The sequence below is a fragment of the Theropithecus gelada genome, chromosome 4 (genome assembly GCF_003255815.1).
Source record: "Theropithecus gelada isolate Dixy chromosome 4, Tgel_1.0, whole genome shotgun sequence".
In the NCBI taxonomy this organism is placed as follows: domain Eukaryota; kingdom Metazoa; phylum Chordata; class Mammalia; order Primates; family Cercopithecidae; genus Theropithecus; species Theropithecus gelada.
In genome coordinates this window covers 100,947,822-100,970,247 of record NC_037671.1, presented here as the reverse complement: position 1 = coordinate 100,970,247, position 22,426 = coordinate 100,947,822, and the positions used below count along the sequence as shown (strand labels likewise).

The following is a 22,426-nucleotide window of genomic DNA, read 5'->3' as shown; positions in this document are numbered from 1 at the left end:
AGGAATGAAGGGAGATTACTCATGATGGAGAATGGTGAGAATTCAGAGAAGATAACTAATGACTTGTAAGAGAAAGAGTGATAAGTCAGAGCAAAGTCAACAGAGCCCAATGTATTTTGTAAATAAAAATACAGAGAGAGTTAAATAGACCAGAGAGTCTCAAAATTGTTTAAAATATCTAACAGTAATAAATTTGTGAGGTATATTGTGTTTAGATTAACACAGAATCATTTTAATGTTTAAAACAAAACCTTACTGGGGATACAAAGAGCAATTTCTCTTGGCCTCCCATGTAATTGTCAGACATACTGATATTTTATGAGATTGTCAGACAACCTTCTATTCTTCCTTCACTCTAATTTTATAAGTACTAGACTACATAGAAAAAAAATTGACATTTTGAAGGCTCCATCCCTAGATTCCAGTGAGAATGCAAACTTTTACTTATTTGTTTACTCCATTGATAATTTCCCAGGGTAAGTGGTTGAGGAAGTGAGATGCCCGAGTTTATGTTTTCATTTATTTCAGAAATTTTGCTATTATTTCCATCAAGAAAAAAAAATACAAAAACAGCTAACATTTATTTAGTGCTTATAATATAATATATCTGGCACTATTCTAAGCACTGCATACATTTTAGGTCATTTAATCGTTACTATGAAGTGTGTGCTTTCATCAATGCCCTTTTTTAAGTGAAAGAAGTGAGGCTCAGAGAATGTAACCAAGTTGCCCAAGATCACACTACAAATAAAGACTGGGGGGAGATTTGAAAACCTGGCTGACTTCCAAGTCATTCTACAGTTAACAGTTACAAAGCCTTTTTAAAACCAAAATACATCTGATGGACTGATTATCTCTCCACATGGAATGAAAATGTATTAAGGAATAATGAATTGAAAAACAGAGTTCAACAAAAAAGCAAATAAAGATGTATCAAGTCCTTGCTAAGTTATCAAAGTTAATATTGACATTGAAACGTGAGCTTTTGTCCTTGACAAAATACTGAATCTTAGTCTATCCAAATACTTATTTTGTACTCGGATGTTTTTATTATTTTAAAACTATTTTTAACATACATGTACACACATATATGCCATCTTTGTATAGTTATCTGTTGATATCCAGGGGGAAATTGGTTTCATTGCCCCTGTTGGATACCAAAATTCATCAGTGCTCAAATCCTTTATATGAAGTATATAGAATTTGCATGTAATTTATGCACATTCTCCTGTATAGTTTAAATCATCTCTAGATTGCTTATAACAATGAAGTTAATGTGAATGCTATGTAAATAGTTGTTATACTGCATTGTTTAGGGAATGAAAAGCAAAAAATAGTCTGTACATGTTCAGTACAGATGCAACTATCCTTTCCTAGCCCCAATATTTTCAGTTCTCAGTTGGTTGAATCTGGAACCCAAGGATAAAGAGGGTCAGTTGGCCAACTGTATGTATTCATAAACATCTATATGCATATATACACATATACATGTATACTCTGCATATGTATGAAGTATAAAAACATAAACGTGTGTGTGTGTGTGTGTTTAGTTGTAACATTGAACCAGCTACTTTAGGAAAACTATGAAAATCGTTTGTTTCTTAAGTGGCTCATGATTTGTATAGAGAGAATACAAAAGCATATCAGAATGCTAGCATTATTATTTGTATGCATATTACATACTCTTTTTTTTAACAAATTCAACTTCAACTGTTATGACAAACCATAACATAAAAAGTTTATGTATAAAGATGTATGGGAATGAGTCCATTTATAATAACATACCTAGAAGTAACATATTGTTGACTTAGTGTAGTGAAATAACCTAAAAATACTGGACACAAGATTCATCATAAATCAAAAAGTTCTTTACACAATGACTGATTGATTTGAGAACAGAAGGATGCTGGGTGTTTTGTTACTAAGGCTATTTCTGGCAGTCATCCAGGAATTACAACTGCACAACCTTACAAACGGCATAGAAATTGACTGTTTTAACAAAGGGTCTCACCACGGTAATGAGTAGTGCACATTAAATCTCACTGTGCATTGATATGCTCTCTTTGAACTTTGCCAAGCTTTCAACAATGGTGACAGGCCTCTGGCACTTTCAGAATAAGTGGACCCTGAATGGTGCTGCAGGGATGAGGTTTGTGTGTGTGTGTGTATGTGTGTGTCTGTTTGCTTTTGTTTTCTAAGGAAACCATATTTTAATCATTTAGACTTGTTTTCATTTCTAATTAGATCTGGGTTCTTAAGAAAACTTGTGAAATATCGGAAAGGAGTCTATCATCACAATTATCATCTATAAAAAAGGATCTAGATTATTTTCTAGATTAATCTTTAAGGTTGCATATTTAGGTCCCAAGGTAAGAAAAGCTTCTGCAAACATTTTAAAGACATTATGAGGAGGAAAAATGTACAGGTTAGGTCATATGAAATGCCTAATACATCATTTTAGCCTACAAAAATGACAATTTCATGTTTCAAACTAAGTTTACTATTTTCATAATTAATAGACTCACCTAAACACGTTTTCTTCTTAAATTTTTTCTTCCTAAATACAGACTTCAGATTTTATGTGTCACTCAAATTAAGTTTTTATCTGTAATGTTGATCCCAAGATGAGAGATCTTTACACAAACACACACACACACACACACAAATATATGTAATTCTAGAAGGAAACAGGACTCCACAGAAGACTATGATATAATAAATAAATAATAAATGGGAAGCAAGGCAAACAAATGTGTTAAGTATGTTCAATCTCAACATGAAAGAATCAGATTAGAACTAATATAATAGCAGATGTCAGCAGAATGGTTGATCAGTTTAAGCTTCCTAAGGTCCTTGTATTGTTTGGAAGAAAGCTAAAATATTGGTTATCAATATCTTGTTAACTTTGCTGGTTAAAATTTCCATAAAAACCCCTAAATAATAAAGAGAAATGAAGCTTATAACTTCCAATTAATGGAGAAAAAAACAACGAATCAAAAGAAAACTCATTCAATGTAAAAGAAGTAAAGAGAAAAACAAGAAGAAAGTAAATTTAGAAAATAGAAATAAAATTTTCATCAGAAATAAATAATTAATGTGTTACTGCTTTCTTAATTTAAGAAAAGTAGTTTTTTTGTAAAAAAAAAAACAAAACAAAAACAAAAACAAAAAACAAAAAAAATAGCTTACTCAATTGTACTGTAACATCTTTGAGATAGTTCTATTTTGGCTGAGCAGATATATGATGGTCTACCTAGCAAAATGAAAGAAAAAAAATAGTATGTGCAGTTTTTATCTCTAAGAAAGGATGCTCTAAATCTAAATGACTAGCAATAGTACTTAAAGAAATACCCCCCCAAAATACAGTACAAGTGATCTGTTACCCAGGTTTTGTCCTTGTTTTCTTGTCCTCTGATTTGTAAATTGACTTCTAATTGCACCTCTCAACAAGGATTAAGAGGAATGGGAAGCCCTCATCCTTGTTATGCTCAGATTAAAAATTAATGTCCAATTTAAAAATCACTTGTGTTTAACTACTTCAATACCTCCTAAATAAATGCATAATAAGCACTGGGAACCTTTATAACTAAGGATCAGAAATAGAATCAAGAATTCTTCACAATGGTATCACTATCATTTGCAACTCTGCTAAGCAGTGAACTCTGCTTTAAATATGTTCAATGTTTTCATCAGTTCATACAGCTCGGCTCATAAATCAGCTTATTATCAACCTATTTTTTAAAATGCTGACTTTCAAAGGATTTAAATGCTCATTGAAAACAAACATAAAAATACCTAATCTATTTAATATTTTGTAGAAAACATATAATGTATGTGAGGAATTATGGAGTAAGTAAATGATAATAGGAAATAAGATGAAGAAGATGAGATACAAGTACATGCTCTTCGGAGGAGATGGGAAGTGGGAATTATTGATGAGTGCTCATTTGAACCTACAAAGATGTGAAAGAATAAAAGTGATGGTACTATGGTTTGACTATATCCCCACCCAAATCTCGTCTTGAATTCTAGTTCCTATAATTCCCATGTTTCGTGAGTAGGACCCGGTGGGAGGTAATTTAATCACTGGGGTGGTTACCCTCATGCTATTCTCATGATAGTGAGTGAGTGAGCTGATGGTTTTATAAGGGGCTTTTCCCCGCCTTGCTCAGCATTTTTCCTTGCTGCTGTCATGTGAAGAATGACATGTTTGCTTCCCTCCACCAGGATTGTAAGTTTCCTGAAGCCTCCTCAGCCATGTGGAACTGTGAGTCAATTAAACTTCTTTTCTTTATAAATCACCAGGTCTCAGGCAGTTCTTTATAGCACTGTGAAAATGGACTAATACAGTAAATGGTTACTGGGTAAATGTTGGCAACGTTTCAAGCTCAAACCATGAATAAGAAATTTGGTAGACATTAATTTTATATATTTGGGTGATTGCAATGTGAAGTATACAATTATTATGAAAACCACAATCCTCACACCAGTCAGAATGGCCATTGTTAAAAAGTCAAAAAAAAAAAAAAATTACAGATATTGACAAGGCTGTGAAGAAAAGGGAACACTTATACACTGTTGGTGGGAATGCCAGTTAGTCCAGCTGCTATGGAGAGCATTTTAGAGATTTCTCAAAGAACTGAGTTGAGCTATCATTTGACTCATCAAATCCTTTGAATTTATGCCCAAAGGAAAATAAATTGTTCTACCAAAAAGATACATTCACCTGTATGCTCATCGCAGAGCTATTCACAATAGCAAAGATAAGGAAGCAACCCAGGTGCTCATCAACTGTGGACTGGGTAAAGAAAATGTGGTACATATACACCATGGAATACTATGTAGCCATAAAAAATGACAAAATCATGTCTTTTGTGGCAACAAGTGCACAGACAGAGGCCATTATTCTAAGCGAACTAACAGCAAAAAAAGAAAACCAAATATTAAACATTCTCACTTATAAGTGGGAGCTAAACATTGGGTACACGTGGAAATAAAGATGAGAATAATAGACACTTGGGACTACTAGAGTTGGGGGAAAGGGGGCAAATGTTGAAAAATTACCTATTGTGTGTGATACTCACTATCTGGGTTATGGGATCATCCACACTCCAAACCTAAGCATCACACAACATAGCGATCTAACAAATCTGCATATGTAACCCTGAATTTAAAATAAAAATTGGAAAAAGAAGACACTGCATGAAATACTTTTATAAATAAATAAATAGGATGAATGATCATGAAAGCATCAAAACGGATATGAAATTTTCAACTAGAGTTTGGATTATGATTACTGCCCTGCAGTTTCAAAGAGTAAATACATGTAATACATTCTAGAAATAATCCATCCAAAAAGATTTTTTAAGATGTTTAAAAGATAAAGCATGTGTTGCCCAGGATTGCTCATTCTTAACATGCTGATGCTAAAACCTTTACTTTTACATTGATGATGCTTTTATTATAGTGTGTACTGTATTTCCATCCTGCTCCTGCCCCACAGAAATGCTATTTTTTGATAGTGTGTATAGGTAATCAAATCTCATTTGAAGTACGCCAATGTAATTAGTAAAAATTCTGATTTTTGTGTATGTTTATTTTGCAGGATTTAAAGATGAAACTTCTTTGTCCAAGTGCCTTTACCCTGTTTTTCAGAACACATGCTCTCAAAATATCTCATGTCATACATTGTCCAATATATCTGACAGTATCTGCTTAAGAAATACTTGAAAATGACTTTTCTACGTGTCTACATTTGAAATATCGTGAGTTTCAGATTGCCTTTATCTATTATTCGATAGCTATGATGTATTTCTCTACTTCAAAATTCTGTTAATAAGTTTACCAACTTTACCTATTTCTTTTTTTCTGAAGGAAAGTGTGATAATATTATAGCTATGGTTTCAAGTAATCACACGTACAATGTCAAGTTAATTGCACTCCTTTAGTGTGGAAAGAAAAAATGGCTGGGTGGATAATTTATATCTACCCATTTATTTGATAGACATTTATTGACCATCTTGACTATGTGTAAAGCCTTGTGGCAAGTGCTATGAAAGATACCAAGAAAATCAAATCATTCTTGCCTCAAACAAGACATTGACACCTACATAGAGGAGACAAAACATGCACATCAATAGAATATAATGCTTGGGCAAATCCATTTGTGGCATATTCCTGATTATAAGTAGTTTTATACATGGAATTGGACAAACTGGCCTGGGTGGAAAAACAGGATTCATGCATTTAACAAATACTCATTTTCTACTATGTATTAAGCGTAATGCTAAATCCTAGAGATATAGTTACTGCCCTCCCACAGCTTATATTCTAACTAGAAAAGGACCTTAATGATATATGTATTGAAATGCACAAAGTAAAATTAGAATATTTTAAATCTAAATTTTGGTAAGAGCAACTTAGTCTACAGTCAACAAAGAGAGTTTAGTAGATTACAAGATATCAAAATCATTCATTTTCATGGAAGTGAAAATACAAGGACATAAAGGATAGTTTAATGCTGTTTAATGTTAAACAAAACATTGTCTTATAAATTCATAATTGAATTTGTACTTGAATAAGTCCTGTATCTACTAGACTAGCCCAAATTGGGCCTGCTTAGTTGGTAACAAACTGTTGAGTTACCTTTTAGATATAATAAAAACAAAAACTGCAGGTCATGTAGCCTAGGCATGCACAATAGAAAAAGCTTTGATCTCTAACACCACCCAAGACCAATCAATCTTCCCCTCTATACCAATAAGACTGGGACATGACTGGAACCGGAATACTGAAACTCTTTCAGAAGCAAGGGGTCCCTAAATTGAGGAGACAGATTTGAATCCACTCCTGTCTCCTTGCTGACTACTTGCCTATTTGAAAAAAGACAAATAAAGCTCTTTCTTTCCTCAACAGCCAGTGTTTTTGTGCACATTGGACAGTGAGACTATTTGCTCTATAAAGCTCCCACAGACATTACTTCTGATTTTCAAGGATCAAAATTGGATAATGTTTAAAAAGTACAAAAGACTTGATCAGATGAATATCATAATAAAACATGTAAAAAATAAACTCCAGTTCAGTGGCCATATATTTTGCAAACTGAATTTCCTAGAAGAGCCACAAAACCTTAAAATGCAATTAGAAGTGGTCAGGAAATTATATGGATGAAGGCACATGATTTTGGCACAAAACAACAGTGGTTAATGTTAGTGTAATTACATATTAGCATACCAATACATTTTCAATAAATTCTTCTTAATTGAGAAAACTAGATCTATTTTCTCCTTAGGTGAAAAAAATGTAGAAACTTTCTTTATCTTAATTCTCTCTCCATAAATTGTCTGAATCTTATCAGTTCATTTTAAATTGAATTGGCTTTCAAAATATTCAAGTACACCGTTTTGGTCATGTGTGGTGTTACATAAGACAACATCCCTCAGGTAGAATACATGCTGCAATTAAATGAACTGCAGCACTAAAAATAGTGTATTTGAAAAAGCGTCTGTCATTTTTTTTTCATAATTCAAGCTTAAAGACTTCCCTGACCCTTTCCCTTTCAGACAAAATTAGACATACCCCCTCACGCTTCCCAAAATATTTTCAGAATATCTCTATTGTTGTACTATCTAAATTATATAAAATTTATTTAATGATCATCTCACCTAGAATTTATATGTTTCTCAGTACCTAAAAATGTGAGTGGCACAAAAATGCTAAATGAACAATACTGAATTATTTTTCCACATGGAAATATAATGAAGAATAACTTATTTTAGCATTTTTTCCTGAAATTTCTATCACTCAAATTTACTTTGAAAAGAAACTTTATGCAATTTAACGTGAAAGGAAAATCCAATCACACTGAACAAATTTCTATAGCATTAATACATTTCATGCTATGATTTTCCTTTTTTTAACTTTTTAAAGTTTTGTTGGGCTTTTTTTTTTTTTTCTTTCTGTTTAGATTTGCTCTATGCTCTACGGAAAATGTCATCTTTAAAAAAGCCACTTTTTTTATATCTGTTTTCAGTTACATTTATTCTGCTGTTATGGTACTAACAGATGCAAATCAGTATTTATTATTTAATAACACACAGATGTTCCATATACCGCAGATAAACAAATTTTTCAGCCCACTGCTTCAACAGTGTCATTGTAAATTTACTATTTAAATTACATACAAAATTTTTATTATTGACTTTAAATAATCCTAAGTTTTGGACATGCTCCCTCACAGAATTCCCTTACCCTTAATTTATATTTCTACTTTCATTTTTACATAACATTTTGTTTGAGCAATGAAATTTCCAATTTCACGCCTCTTCTACTCTAACCTGTTTTCCATTGTTTATTTAAGAAGATATTGAGGCTTTTTTTTTTCTTTTTAAGAAGCATTTCCTGACTACATTAAGGAAAAGTCTCAATGCTCTGTACTGCATAACAAATTAGTTGCTTCCTGTTTTTTAGGGGCAAAAGTATTAATAGGATGGATAGCAGTGTACAGAAGTCTCCATTTATAGGAGTCTCTATAATATCAATTTAGTAATTTACTTTCTCTCAATCTTCAAATTGTGACTTTGTGCTTTGTTTTTTCTGGGAATATTTATGTCCAACTCATTTTTTACAGACATTTTAAGTATCTTAAGTTCAGAAGTTATATTTGAAGGAACTTAGTAGCGTACATTGGAGATATTTATTCAATAATTCATGATACAATTGCCAAATAAAATAATCTTTAGCTTTGGTTTTTGCTATAATTTTGCAATTAATAGCAAATTACCAGAAGATTGTTATTAGGGAAACAAGTTTTTTTTAAGTATTCTGAGAATACATCACGGCAAAAAAAAAAAATAATAATTAAATAATTTTTAAATTTAAAAATATATATAAATATTTCTAAACATAATATTAATTGTGGAACTGCATGAAGAGAGAAGACATTCTTTATTACATTAGCACTGAAAGAAAAATTAAACACTTAACATACTTTTTAAAATAAAAGATGGTCATTATATTTGAGAACTATTATTACTGCTGTGGTTATAGTGTCTTTCCCAGAATATACATTCAATAAATGGTTGTTGAGGCTCTATCTTGGGACAATTTCTAATGAATCATAACCTAGTATAGCATAAATCAGAAGTACACTGATCTGTGATAGCCCATGTTTCTGGGTTAAATTTCAAAATATCCCCATCGCTGAGCCAGTTTGTTTATATCCTCGGCAGCTCACTGTTTAAATTCTCGTTAAGAAAAACGTTTCAAAATAACTGTATTAGCCCTTTTAAAAAATGTCACATACTTTTCATAATTCCCAATATCTCTATCATCTCAGATGATATTCACAGAATGTCTCTTTAAAAGTAAAAATTACTTGCTTTTCAAGTTTCTTTATTACAAAGAAGAGAAAATTACTGGCATACATGTTGTAGCAGAATTTGGTGTGTTGCAGGGGTACTGCTTCATAAACGGGCTGAAAGGAATTCAGGCTTTCACTTAGGTTGAGGTCCAATCAGTATGGACTTAATAAACAAACTACAACTAGATGAAAGAACTAAATTTGAGAAATAAAAACATTAAGAATATTAAAAAATAGGAAAATATCTTTTTGAGCTTCAGTTACAAAAGAATTTTTCCAACAAATCACAAACATCACAAGCCATTTAAAAAATGACTAAATGTGACAAACTAAAACTTTAAAACTTCCATATGTAAACACACATACATTCACACACATACATTCACACACATGGACACACACACACACAATGAAATTAAGAGATAAAGTCTTGGCTGGGGGAAATATTTGCATTATAGGCACTCAGAAAATATAATAAATTACTATGCATGAATAAGAAGGAATGAAGTCAAAGGAGAATTCAAAGACGGGGAAATTAAAAAGCCTATTTAAATATGGAGAAAAAGAATGGCTAATTATGAGTATCTGAAAATTAAAGCAGTTTGATTCTGTTTCTCACCATACTATTTGACCAAATTCAAATAGTCAAATACTCTTAATAGTCTAGTCTAAAAGTCTAATCTCAAGTACTAATGATTTTGCAGAGGAATAGAAATTCTTATAAACTATGGGTAGACATGTAAATTAGTAAAAATATTTTGGAGAAAAATCTTTTTAATATCTAATGAAATTTGTTTTTCAGATGCGGTCCCTAACAAAATTGGGGAAAAAACACATGAACTCTGATCAACAATTCCTTGTTCATATATTTCATATATTTATGGGGTACATGAGATTTTGCTACAGGCATGCAATGTGAAATAAGCATATATCATGGAAAAGCTTTTGCGTAGGTGCTACGGAAGATAAGATGTGCATCTTCAATTATAGCATTTTGAATGTTTATCAGTAGAAGACTAAAAAAAATGATATAATCCTGTTACATAGTACTATTGAACGATTTATACAAAATGTGCCAGGAGAACACCAAACTTAAGATAATGGCTACACCTGGAGAGGGATGAGGAAAATGTAGTTTTATATTTTATGATTGATGTGGAAAATACTAAATTGAGAAAAACTATGGTGAGGAAGGCACTTCAACGTTATTTGTAATATTTTATAACTTTTACAATAAAGAGACACTTGAAGCAAAGTTAATAAATAGGTTAATTTTGGGTCATAGGAAATTACAAATTTGTACTTCTGATTTTAGCTATTTTTGCCAACATTTTAAAAATAACAATAATAATAGTATTTCTACTCCCCAACAGTCTTCATTTGTTGTTGGTGGTTGTGATTTTTTTTTAATTTGTATTTCTTTTTTTTTTTTTTGAGATGGGTCTCACTGTGTTGCCCAGGCTGGAGTTCAGTGGCATGATCTCAGCTCACTGCAACCTCCGCCTCCCAGGTTCAAGTGATTCCTGTGCCTCAGTCTTCCAAGTAGCTGGGATTACAATCATGCAACACCACGCCCGGCTAACTTTTTTGTATTTTTAGTAGAGACGGGGTTTCACCATGTTGGCCAGGCTGGTCTCGAACTCCTAACCTCAGGTGATCTGCCCACCTTGACTACACAAAGTGCTGGGATTACAGGCGTGAATCACCGTGCCTAGCTTTTGTGTTTATTTTCACAGGAAGTACCAGAGTGCCTCAACTAGGATGCAAAATTAAACAATGTATTGTCAAAATTCAAAGCTATGGCTGTGCAAGTCAATTCCCATTTAGAATAAACTGCTTTTTGATTTAGTGTTTCCATTTTTGTGATAATACCTGGAGCCTTTTTAAGTTCCCTGAAAAACAAATATTTGATTTCCTTCCTCACATATAATAAAAGAGCAATCAGGAGGCAAAAGCAAAGTGTAGTGAGGTCCTCCAAGGCTCATTTATGAATCATAAAAGGCTTGATAATATTAAAAACCAATTGCAATGCCAAGGCAGCATGCTGGGAAGCATTCAGACAGCTGGAAATCCATGGCATCATGGGTCTTTTTAAAAATAATGTAAAATACCGAATTAGATTCCAGCAGACCTCTCATTTTACTGAGTTGTTTTCTAAGCTGAAACAGACTTTCTTTCTCATTCTGTTAAGAAAACCTGTCAAATGATCAAGTTTTGTTCACTTCTAAAATTTCAACATTTGAAGCTACAAAAATGACCCTACTTTAAAAAATAAGCATTTATTACTCAATGCCCTCTTTTACCTACATCAAATGGTTAATTATATTAAAACACAAATCTCTTTAAAGACAAAGAAGTTGTAAAGATGTTTGGCACTTATAAAAGAGCTAAACTTTAAATGTTACTATTTAGATAATTTCTCACAGTCTACACAATTCTAATGGGGTAAAGGAATGACTAATGTGGCTTTAGAAATCTGTTTTTAAATGCTCCTTTTCTCTAATAGCATTATAGCACACATTTGGTCAATTATTTGTTTTAAATATAATCATGGTTCAACAGTAATCCTGTAAACTAGCTCATGGGGTTGAATAGACAAAATATAGCAACATTCAAAAACATTGACACCCTTTTGGATACATTAACCATAATAATAATTTTAATAGTAATAATAATAACTACTTTTCTTATTTCCTATTTGCCACTCAGTACATTAAGTCCTGTGCAATGTATTCATGTCCCAAATTAGAGTTTAGTTCTCAAATCTGATTTGAAAACCCATTAAGTAGTTCAGTCTTAGAATGGTTTCTATGCTATTTCTTTAGTTGCAACCCAGGTTAGGTAGCAGTTTTTTAACTAGGGGTCAGGTTTTAAAAAGGAAAAATTTGTATTTATAGGCATGAGATTACCCAACAGTGCCAGGAGCTTTTCATACACTGAGGCATGAGGGGCCTAATATCTACAGAGGGATCTGCATCACTGTCCTGCAGCATTTAAATTTTTCCTGCTTCCTGTCATTACGGTTTTCCTTCTGTTGTGTCTCCTCAAATACACCCAATCTCTGCCGTCTGACTGATGTATTTAACTAAGTTAAAGAAGGCTATAGTCCTTCTCTATTCTCTGATATTAACGTTTAATCCACATCGTCATTCAATGAAGCATCATTATTCCCGTTGTATAAATGATAGAAGTCACTCAAGACAGAGTAAGAAACTTTCCCCAAGCTACAGCGGAGAGTAAGAGAGACAGAAAAGTTAGAGAGAGGGTGCCCACATTTGCACAGTTAAGAAGTAACTGTAGATCTGTTGAGTATGAGCACACAGTATTCCCACACACATTTTATCAGTATTATGACAATAGGTCAGAGAATTGCCAGCAGAACACTGGCTTAAGGATATTCTGAAATTTTGCCTCCAGCTGGGATTAGTCTGTGTGAAAGATGAAAGGATAAAGAATTTCAAGTAATAAGGAATATCTATGATTAAGTACCAGAAGTAGTAGTTCTACAGGTGTCAAAGAAAGTAGGCTTTTTAGAAGAATAAAATGGCACACAAAGCCTTTTGGAGTAGAGCCCCAACAGAGAACCCTGGGGATGGACATTAAACAGTCGACAAGAGGAAAGAGCTGAGGACTGCACAAATCATCAGGTGTCAGGGGACAAAGAAAAAGAAATTAAAGGCCAACATGAGTACCTGAAATTATATACTGTAATCTTTCAGTATCTCTGTAATGATTTCAGTGAGAAAGGTTTGAGATAACATTGCTGATTAAATGAAAATCTGACTGTAATGTATATATGCATTCCTGGAGATGATATTAAAGGCAGGAAGTATATAATAGAGACATAATAAAATGGCAAACGTGTGAGCTACTTGGGTGGGTGAAAAACTAAAGGTGGGGACAAATCTGAGATGTATTTGCAACCTGTCCTTACAGATACTTTGTGCATTACTCTGTTCGCTTATGCATGGATGTCTACAAGCATAAATATTCTCTGAGGTTTTCCAATGCCAAGGCAAACATCACCAGAGATTTCAAAGTAATTTTACTGCCCTTGTCACTTTAAGCAGTCCCATAATAATATGTTGTGGTAGCTTATTGCAGCTTAGGTGTTTTCCCTTATGCTAATAAATAATTCTAGTTGACTTTATGAATAAGATGCTTATCACAGTTGTTTCATGAGCCCACAAATGAGTTATTAGCTATCAAAAAAAAAAAAAAAAACCACAACCCAAAGCTACAAGTAAAATGTATACCCAACTTAATAAAATGGTTGCATTAGTAAGTTTCTGTGTGGTCATCTCTACTATGGCAGGCTCAATAGCTAAGCTTCCCTTTAAGAATGAAAAATGTGATAAAATATTTTATAAAATAGAATATAAAAGGTTATGATGCTTTAATTTCAAGAAGAAGGTATGGCCCTGTTTTCTTGGCCCTTGAACAGAAACTTTCACTGGGACTTTTGGAAGGCAATCTAACAATAAAAGCATTTGGAATATACGTGGCCATATTCTCTAAAGACCGTGGTGCTTGAGTTTCATGTTTGTTGTGGAACATTGTGAAATATTTGTGTCATTCTTTCAATAAATATTGTTGAATGCTGAACGTTTTCTGCACCATTATTATTTATGTCTCCTAGTTATTTTCAGTATATTTCAAGCAGATAAATTATACCAAATATACAGTACAATACAGAAGATCATGAATGCAGCGAACGGATTTGATAAAATAACATCCTAATTTAGATTCCAATCAGTTTGATAACTTTCAAAAGTTATCAACTTTTTATAGCTAACCAAAAAATTTCAAGTCATCAATCATCATAAAAACTCAAAAGATGATCAGCCCCATGGAAAATATGTTAGGACTGAAAGAGTAGATTATTAGTATATAAAGGAAAAGCAAAATAGATTGCTTGATTCCGTATTTTCTCTGTAGTAGGACATATATTATTAACATTTTAAAATGTACCAAAGTTTCCACAAAATTAATTTTTCAAGCGTATTTGAAGCCAGGCACAGTGGCTCATGTCTATAATCCCAGTTACTACAGAGGCTAAGGCAGGCGGATCCCTGGAGTCCAGAAGTTTGAGACTAGCATGAGCAACATAGCAAGATCACATATCTAAAATAATAACAATAACAATAATACATAATTAGCTAGGGATGTTAGCACGTCTACCCACAAGGCTGAGACAGGAGGACTGCTTGAGCCAAGGGCTTCAGGGCCGCAGTGAACTATGATTACACCACTGGACTCTAGCCTGGGTGACAGAAAGATCCTCTTAAAAAAATTAATAATAAGGAGAATAAAATGTATTTGAGAAATGCTGGATTAAGATCCTCAAAGATCTAAGAAAGAAAATAAATCCTTCACTGTCAGAGTATTTTAAGTTAAAAACTCTTGGGGATCAATAATCACTAGAAGAGACTTTTCTCCTATCTACAAAAAGAATTTACCCGCCTAGGAGAACAAGTATTCTTGTTTCCCTCTCTGTAATCTCATTATCCATTACAGGAAAGAAAACAAAAAATCTAACCACATCTGAACAGACCCTTTTTCAAGATAATCATTGTCTTCAAGCATCATTTAAGTTCTAGAAAACAAAAAATGTTTACAACTTAATTTCTGTTCTGTAGTAATCATTTGTTGCTCCTCCATAGAATTCATTTTCTTTGCCTTTTCATAAACTATTTTACCAGGATGCAAGCCCCCATGCTCGTTGTAACCTCAAGATGATAATACGAGCTTCTGTACTTCTTTGGGAAGTTGAGTTTTCATTCTGAAGGGTCTTGTATATACAAGTATATACAATATAAATTTGTATGTACTTTCTCTTATTAATTAATTAACCTCATATCAGTGATTTTCAGCAAAACTATAGCGGGTCAAGAGCTTTGTCCCCTATATGTGTAATTCAAATTTGACAAAATATCAAACTGTTAAGTATAAGAAGTTCCAAAAATGTTTTGATTTTATCTATAATGAGTACTTTGACTTTTTTTAAATATTAAGAGTAATTTTCAAAAAAATAAGGATGTCCCTGCTTCATTGGTACTAAATATTATTTGTTTTGTTTTTCTTTATCTTGCCTATTGCTGATCTAACAGTGAATTTGACTCTCTCCTAATGCTTCTCTATGTTTAATTAATCCTAATATAAAACTGCCATTCACAACATATAGGTCATTTAGGTAGGAAAGGACTGGTGTATTTGTGACAGCAAAGGATCCAATTAATAAACTTCACTACCAAAGCCTAATATTGATCTCATTGACTATGATTAAATTCAAATTTAATCATAATAGTGCTATAGTCCCTACAGCTTTCTCATTGTAATACTGTCTAAATGTTTTATGTTTTAGCCCTCAACACAAACACTCATAAATACTATAGTAGAAGACAGAACAAGTAAGAAGACACTAAGTTTGGGCTTATTAGTTACATCTCTATTTATTGATTATATACTATATGTCAGACACTGTTAGAAAATTCCCATATATCATTACTAATTATTAAAATGATATAAATTATCTTTATCTTATGTTTCAGAAAGTTAAGTTTCAAAGTGTTTAAGAAGGTGTTCTCAATGCATGCAACTGCACAGCTGAAGACTTAGGATTTGAACTCACCTTTGCCCTACCAAGTGCTCACTAGCACACTATTTTATGGAGCTCTACTGAGTATGGGAGAGTGGAGAAGAGGGGATGATGTTTTCAGGGAAAAGGTCTTTTTTCAAGGACTAACAATACCTAACGCCTCAGAAAATCACTTTCTCCTAATATCTGAGAAATAAAAATAAATCCAAAGCCCCTCAAACAACTGAATGGACCTCTTCCCGGCCAAGGGAACCCCAGAGTAACCTTGAAAACGGAGTTCTCAACCATGACAGGATAGAAAGGCAGACACGCCTCATTATACACCAACCTCCTCACTAACTGCCTTTAGACTTTCTTCCCTAAAGAAGACAGTCCTTTCAGAAGACTTCACCACTGAAAACAGAAAACGGCCCTTTCAAAAGACTTCAACAGTGATATCAACCAACCTTGATGCTGCCCTTTCTTTTTTTTGCCTGTTAGACCATGACCATTGAATGGTTCTAGCCATCTTTAGAGAATGCTTAGTAAGGATTTTCATGTCCTGTGCTTCACTTTCTGATGCCATAGCACTGAAAACTCCACCCTCAGACCACGCTAATGCCACCATTATTGTACATGGGATCCATGGAGAGGCATGTTCATGCTCATGCACAAGTTTCTCCTTTCATAAATATTCATGACTTCTCCTATTGGGAAAAATATATATATAATTCAGCCGCCCTGCTTAGCGTAAATTCCTGTTCCTTTTGCCCCTCCATTGAAGTGTCTGCTTTTGACTTCCAACCAGAGACTATGCTTCCCAACCTGTCGAATGGCCACCCAGCATACTGCAACCCTTTGTAAGAAATAAAGTCTCCTTTTCTAAATTTATGAATTATACTTTTTAAAGTTAAGATATCCATCTGAAGTTGCATCTTCATATTGTACCACCGAGAACCATCTTGGTTAGATCATAATGAATTTGAAAGATCATACCAAACCCTGTATGTTTAAGGTCCCCTTAAGGAGGGATGGAAATAAGAAGGTGACAAACATGTTATTTCTAAAATAACAAACACTTGCAATTGCAAGAGCTAATTAAAAATACTAAATACTAATTAAATACTAAATTCTAATTACAAATAAAAGGTCTGATTCTTCCAACTGAAAATAAGGAAAGAAACACCCCTCCTCACCCCCTGTTCTTAGAATACTTACTTTAAAAATTCATAGTTATAGGTCCTTTCTCCCTCTCTCTTTGAAATGTATGTAACTCCTTTAAAAGCTAATTACATCTTGCCAATGTTATGGCCCAGGAAAGCGTTTCTCAAGGACCTGGGAAGTATCTCCTTGAAATGTAATAATCAAGAGAGATAATGTTCCATCTCTCAGTTTCTGTGGAAAATGTAATCTGTTTACCTACACAGGGCTATATACCCCTCTTAGATTCTTTTATATTTAGTGACAAATACTATCTAGCTTAAATAAAATTATTGAAGGAAATACATACTTGAAATACATCACTGCTCTTTGTAGTTACTACTCACACACATCAAGAAAAAAGAGTAAACCTTGTAGCCATATAACAAACTAATAAATAATGAGGGAAGGGACTTACATGATCAATTAGTTCACGAACCATTCCATTCCATTGTCCATTGGCATCATCCTGGGCTCCATATTTCCCATCTTCCACAAGTCTAATTTCATATGTAAAGCCAAGGATTGTAGATAACTCTCTGAGGAGATCAATGCAATAGCCTTCAAATCGATCATTACCATAGAGAGGTTTGTCAGACTTCTTAAAAAGGACATAGGGTTCTTCCTGAAAACATTGAACAAGAAGAAAAAAGGTAACAGTTAATCATGAAACTAATCATCAGAATTACAGCTTTTCTTAGAAGACAAAAAATTTCTCATTTATTTAGGACAAAGTCAACTTTATTTTCTTCTAATTAAAATTAATGAAGTCTAGAATATTAAAAGAAAATTCAAGTTTTGTAGGAAATAATAGTGCTTTACAAAAAAAAGAAACTTAACTATTATAATCTCACCACAACTATATAATAAAAATGCATTATATCTTATATCTTACGCCATAAATCTTATACATAATGAATAACATGTGACATGTAATATATGCTATATAATACATGATATCCAACATCTAATTTCACCATGATAATACCCCAATTTGAATTATATCATTTAATCAATATCTGGTATGCTGTTTCCATGGGAATCTATGGATAAAATGAAGGAAAAAAATTGTTGACTAATTGCCTACTATATGCGAAGAATTAGAGTGGGGACTTTATATATATATAATCACATTTTGTCCCAACAACCATGAAAATTACAACTACTATATTTAATTACAGTTTAAAAATAGTAATTTACTTTAAAATATAGATGAAGAAGGCCAGGCACGGTGACTTGCACCTGTAATCCCACCACTTTGGGAGGCCAAGGCAGGCGGATCATGAAGTTAGGAGATCGAGACCAACCTGGCTAACACGGTGAAACCCCGTCTCTACTACAAAATACAAAAAAAATTAGCCGGGCGTGGTGGCAGGCACCTGTAGCCCCAGCTACTCGGGAGGCTGAGGCAGGAGAGTGGCGTGAGCCCGGGAAGCGGAGCTTGCAGTGAGCCGAGACTGCACCACTGTACTCCAGCCTGGACAAAAGAGGGAGACTCCATCTCAATAATATATATATATATATATATATATATATATATATATATATAGAGAGAGAGAGAGAGAGAGAGAGAGAGAGAGAAAGTGATCTTTATCAAGTGCTTATGCATTCATTCAACATCATTTTATGGAGTGCCTATTGTGAGCTAGCCCTCCTCTATATAAATAGAAATCCTTGAGCCACGAAGTTCATGATAAAGAGAAGAAAACACTTAACAAATGCCTAAACAAATACAACACATATTATCAGATTCTCCTAAGTGGTATAAAAACATAAAATAGGTAAATAGAAAAGAAAACAAGTGCAAGGTACTTGGTAAAATAAGACAAGACAAAATTAAGTAATTTCCTGAAAGCCTTTCCAGAGAAGGTAAGAGATGAAGTATAATCCAACAGGTGAAAAAGAGTCTAGATACTTGAAACTCTGAAAACAGAGTATTTCAGGCCAAGGACACAGCATGGTAAAAAGCCCTGAGATCAACACAATACTGGAGTGTTTCAGGAAAAGGATAATTGGCACCAGTGTGACAGAAGTCACATCCAGTAAGTGAGTTAGTTGGCTGAACAAGATGAGAATAAAAAAGGGGTGAGGAGTCAATTTTTGTGAGGCTCTGCAAATTAGGCCCTGTAAGAAATTTGTATGCTTAACTAAGTGCAAAAAGAGTCCATGCATTAGCACATTTTATTGAAGGTACTTTCACATGGTATGGCAGACTATGCTGCTATGAATAAACCAAGGTGCAACAATTGGTTCTGCTATTCAATATTTGCTCATGGGCAAAGTCTCTGCTATCTTACAGGAAGCTATTACAGAGTGAGAAAGCTTAGCAAATTCCCATGCCAGTCCACCTAGGAATGTCCTCACCCTCTTCCCCAACCCCTGGAGAACAACAGCCATCCCATGAGAGCTATCCTAAAGGAGTTTTAGACATGACAGTCATGTGTCAGCTTGCCCACACTCATCTAAGAAATAATCAAGATTATTTTCATCTTTTTCCCGTCTCTGTGGACTTACCTTATCTCTATACTGTTGTATGTACCCTGCAGCCTCACCTCCTGTTATTCTGACCCTTCTAAACGCTGCCACTGTGTGTTAAAGAAGTCCTGATGAGAGATTGGCATATTCCATATCTCCACCTAATTTTTAGGATGACCATTTTATCTCCCTACTCTGCTGGACTGTACCCTGAAGACATTGCTTGGTTTTCAGCTCTTTTTCCTACAGACTATTTTCAATTACCTCCACATCCCTTGGAGACAGAGGCACATTTGGTGTTTTCCCTGCCCCTTATTGCTGTTCCCACACCATTTGTTCCCTTGCCTTGTGCAATGACTTCTGCTCCTCTGAGACTCATGCCACCCACTAGACCAGGCTCTCTCTCTATAATTGCTGTCATTTCATGAAATCTGGTTCAAAAGTTTTATTAAGTAGGAAGAGAAGCCTTTACTTTTCAAATATTTGATTATGGATGGTAATTCTTTTTTCTAATTTTTATTATTCTCAGTATATTCAAAATCCACCTACATGAAGTATCCAACACGGCTGATCTCTTAATTCTTTTATTTCCTCATTACCAAATTATTTCCCTCATTGAAATCTAGTCTGTCTTCCACATGGTCACAACTGCAGCCTGCATTTGTCAGAAAATTAGGATTTCTCACAGCCCACTCATCCAATTCATTGTTTAATCACACCCACGCTTATGCTCTTCAATCACACAAAGACCCCCAATTCAGTGAACTCACATTTCCCTCCTATTTATCAGTCCCCTCCTGACTTACTTCATTATTTGGCCCCACATTCCATGGTCCATTATTATAATTTCTCAGTTAAATGTTGATGTTCCTAAAATTAGTTATGATCCCATCCTTTTTTCTTAAAATTTTATCCCTATTTTTTTCTGATCCACACACATCAAATTCAATAATATCTTTATCCTGATGACCTCAAAATTTATACATTAGGCCCACACCTCTTGCAAGTCTTAGGCACACATATCCAATAGCACTTGTCAGCAAGATTTTATGTCTCATAGACATGATTTTATGTCTCACATTTAACATGTCCCAAATACACTTCTTGTTGTCCCTAAAATTTTCACATGTTTTCAGTTTTCTCTGCTTTTAGAAAATGGCACCATCATTTACTCTGCTACTCAAACTGGTCCGTGAGTCATCATCTTTGCTTCCCTTTCTTTTAGCTCATTTGCTACAGAGCAACACAAGGGAATTTACTGAAGGATACATTGAATTATCTCCCCGCTACTACTTGAAATCATCACATAGATTCCCAGTGTGTTTAGAATAACATTCAACTTCATTGCCATGGGTTCTAAAACCTGTTGTTCTACCACTTGCTCTCATCTCGGTAAAAGGCTTCACAACTCACAAAACTGATTAAGTCAAAAGCCAGGCAATCACTCTCAAACTCTCTGTCTTATCCTTTGTAAATGCTGCAAGTTCTCCCCTCAAAATATATACTGATTCCACTAATTTCTTTGTACTGCCCCTGCTAGAATTATGGCTCCTGTAACCTTTATTTCTAATCCGAATTCCTATTGTAACTACCTCTTTTGCTTTCCGTTTCTTTCCCTTACAGTCCATTCTCCATAGAAAGTCATAGCAATCTTGTGAAAATTAAATCTGCTTTTATTATGCATTTGCTTAAAATCCCACAGTGGCTTTTCATTAAAACTGGAATAAAATAAAAACTATTTATCCTGGTCTTCAAGGCCTATTCTCTTTGAGCTTAGCTTCTATTCCCTCTCTTTCTCATTTTATTTCAGGCATTGGCCTTCATTTTGGTCTTCAAACTTGCCAAGTTCGTTTCTAGCTCAAGGTCTTTGCTCTTTGCACTTGCTTTTTATTTATTTATTTTTGAGACAGGGAGGATCTATCCTAAGATCTTCACATGGTTGTTTTCTCATCATTTAAGCCTGTGCTCAAATTTCACTTCAAAGAAACCACATATATATAAGTTATCTCTTTCCTCTAAGGTACTCTCCATTATTCTACCCTGCTTTGTTTAGTTCACAGCCCTCATCCCATCTGAAGTTTTATTTATCTTTTGATGTACGTGCAATTCTTTCTTCCCCTATTATGACATAAACCTATGAGTATAGAGGAATTAGAGATTATGTTCATTAATTTATCTCAGAGCATAGAAGAAAATGACTGGCAATCAGTTGGTGCTCATGGCGCATATGTTAAATGAATAAAATATTCATAAAGGCTTAAAACTTACCTTTCCCTCTTCAACTCCATTTTCTTCTCCTTAAGGTCTAGATATCCTGTTTTCTCCCAGTTTCACAAATACAAAGCAATTTTCCACCTCAAAGCCCTTTACCTGTTGTTCTGTCTGTCTACAAAGCTCTTCAAATGGTGAGCTCTTTTCCTTCCTTTAAGGCTCAAGTTAAATATAAAATCTTTCCTTTAGTTTTATCTAAAGAGAATCTTCTCTGTTATTCTCTATCTCAATATTATATTTATTTTCTCACAGTACTTAAGTCATTTTCAATTGTTTTATTTATTTGCTGGTTTACTCTTGGGGGTTTTTGTCTCACTTTTCTAAAATATAACATCCATATGAACTCATTATAATATCTTCCATGCTAATACAATACCTAGCATATAGTAGGCAGTGTCCAGTAAATACTAACTGGATAAATTATTGATAAATTAGTTACTTTTATAACTCAATTTTCTCAATTCTAAATATATTTAACAATATACGTAAAGTTGTTTGGGGAATTAATTAAAACAAATCTGGCAAAAATCAGCTTCTTAATA

General features: G+C 33.7%; 1 protein-coding gene across 7 annotated transcripts in view; it reads right to left on the bottom strand.

The window, feature by feature from the left end:
* The window catches only part of GRIK2 (glutamate ionotropic receptor kainate type subunit 2), a 705,435-nt gene that overhangs the window by 201,097 nt on the left and 481,912 nt on the right, over positions 1-22,426 (bottom strand). For 6 of the 7 annotated variants that reach the window (XM_025382118.1, XM_025382120.1, XM_025382119.1 and 3 more), the window contains one exon: positions 17,557-17,763. In XM_025382118.1, the coding sequence (XP_025237903.1) occupies positions 17,557-17,763 (207 nt within the window). Of the gene's footprint in view, positions 1-16,511; positions 16,515-17,556; positions 17,764-22,426 lie in introns of all 7 variants that reach the window. The other variant, XM_025382122.1, reaches the window with a different exon arrangement.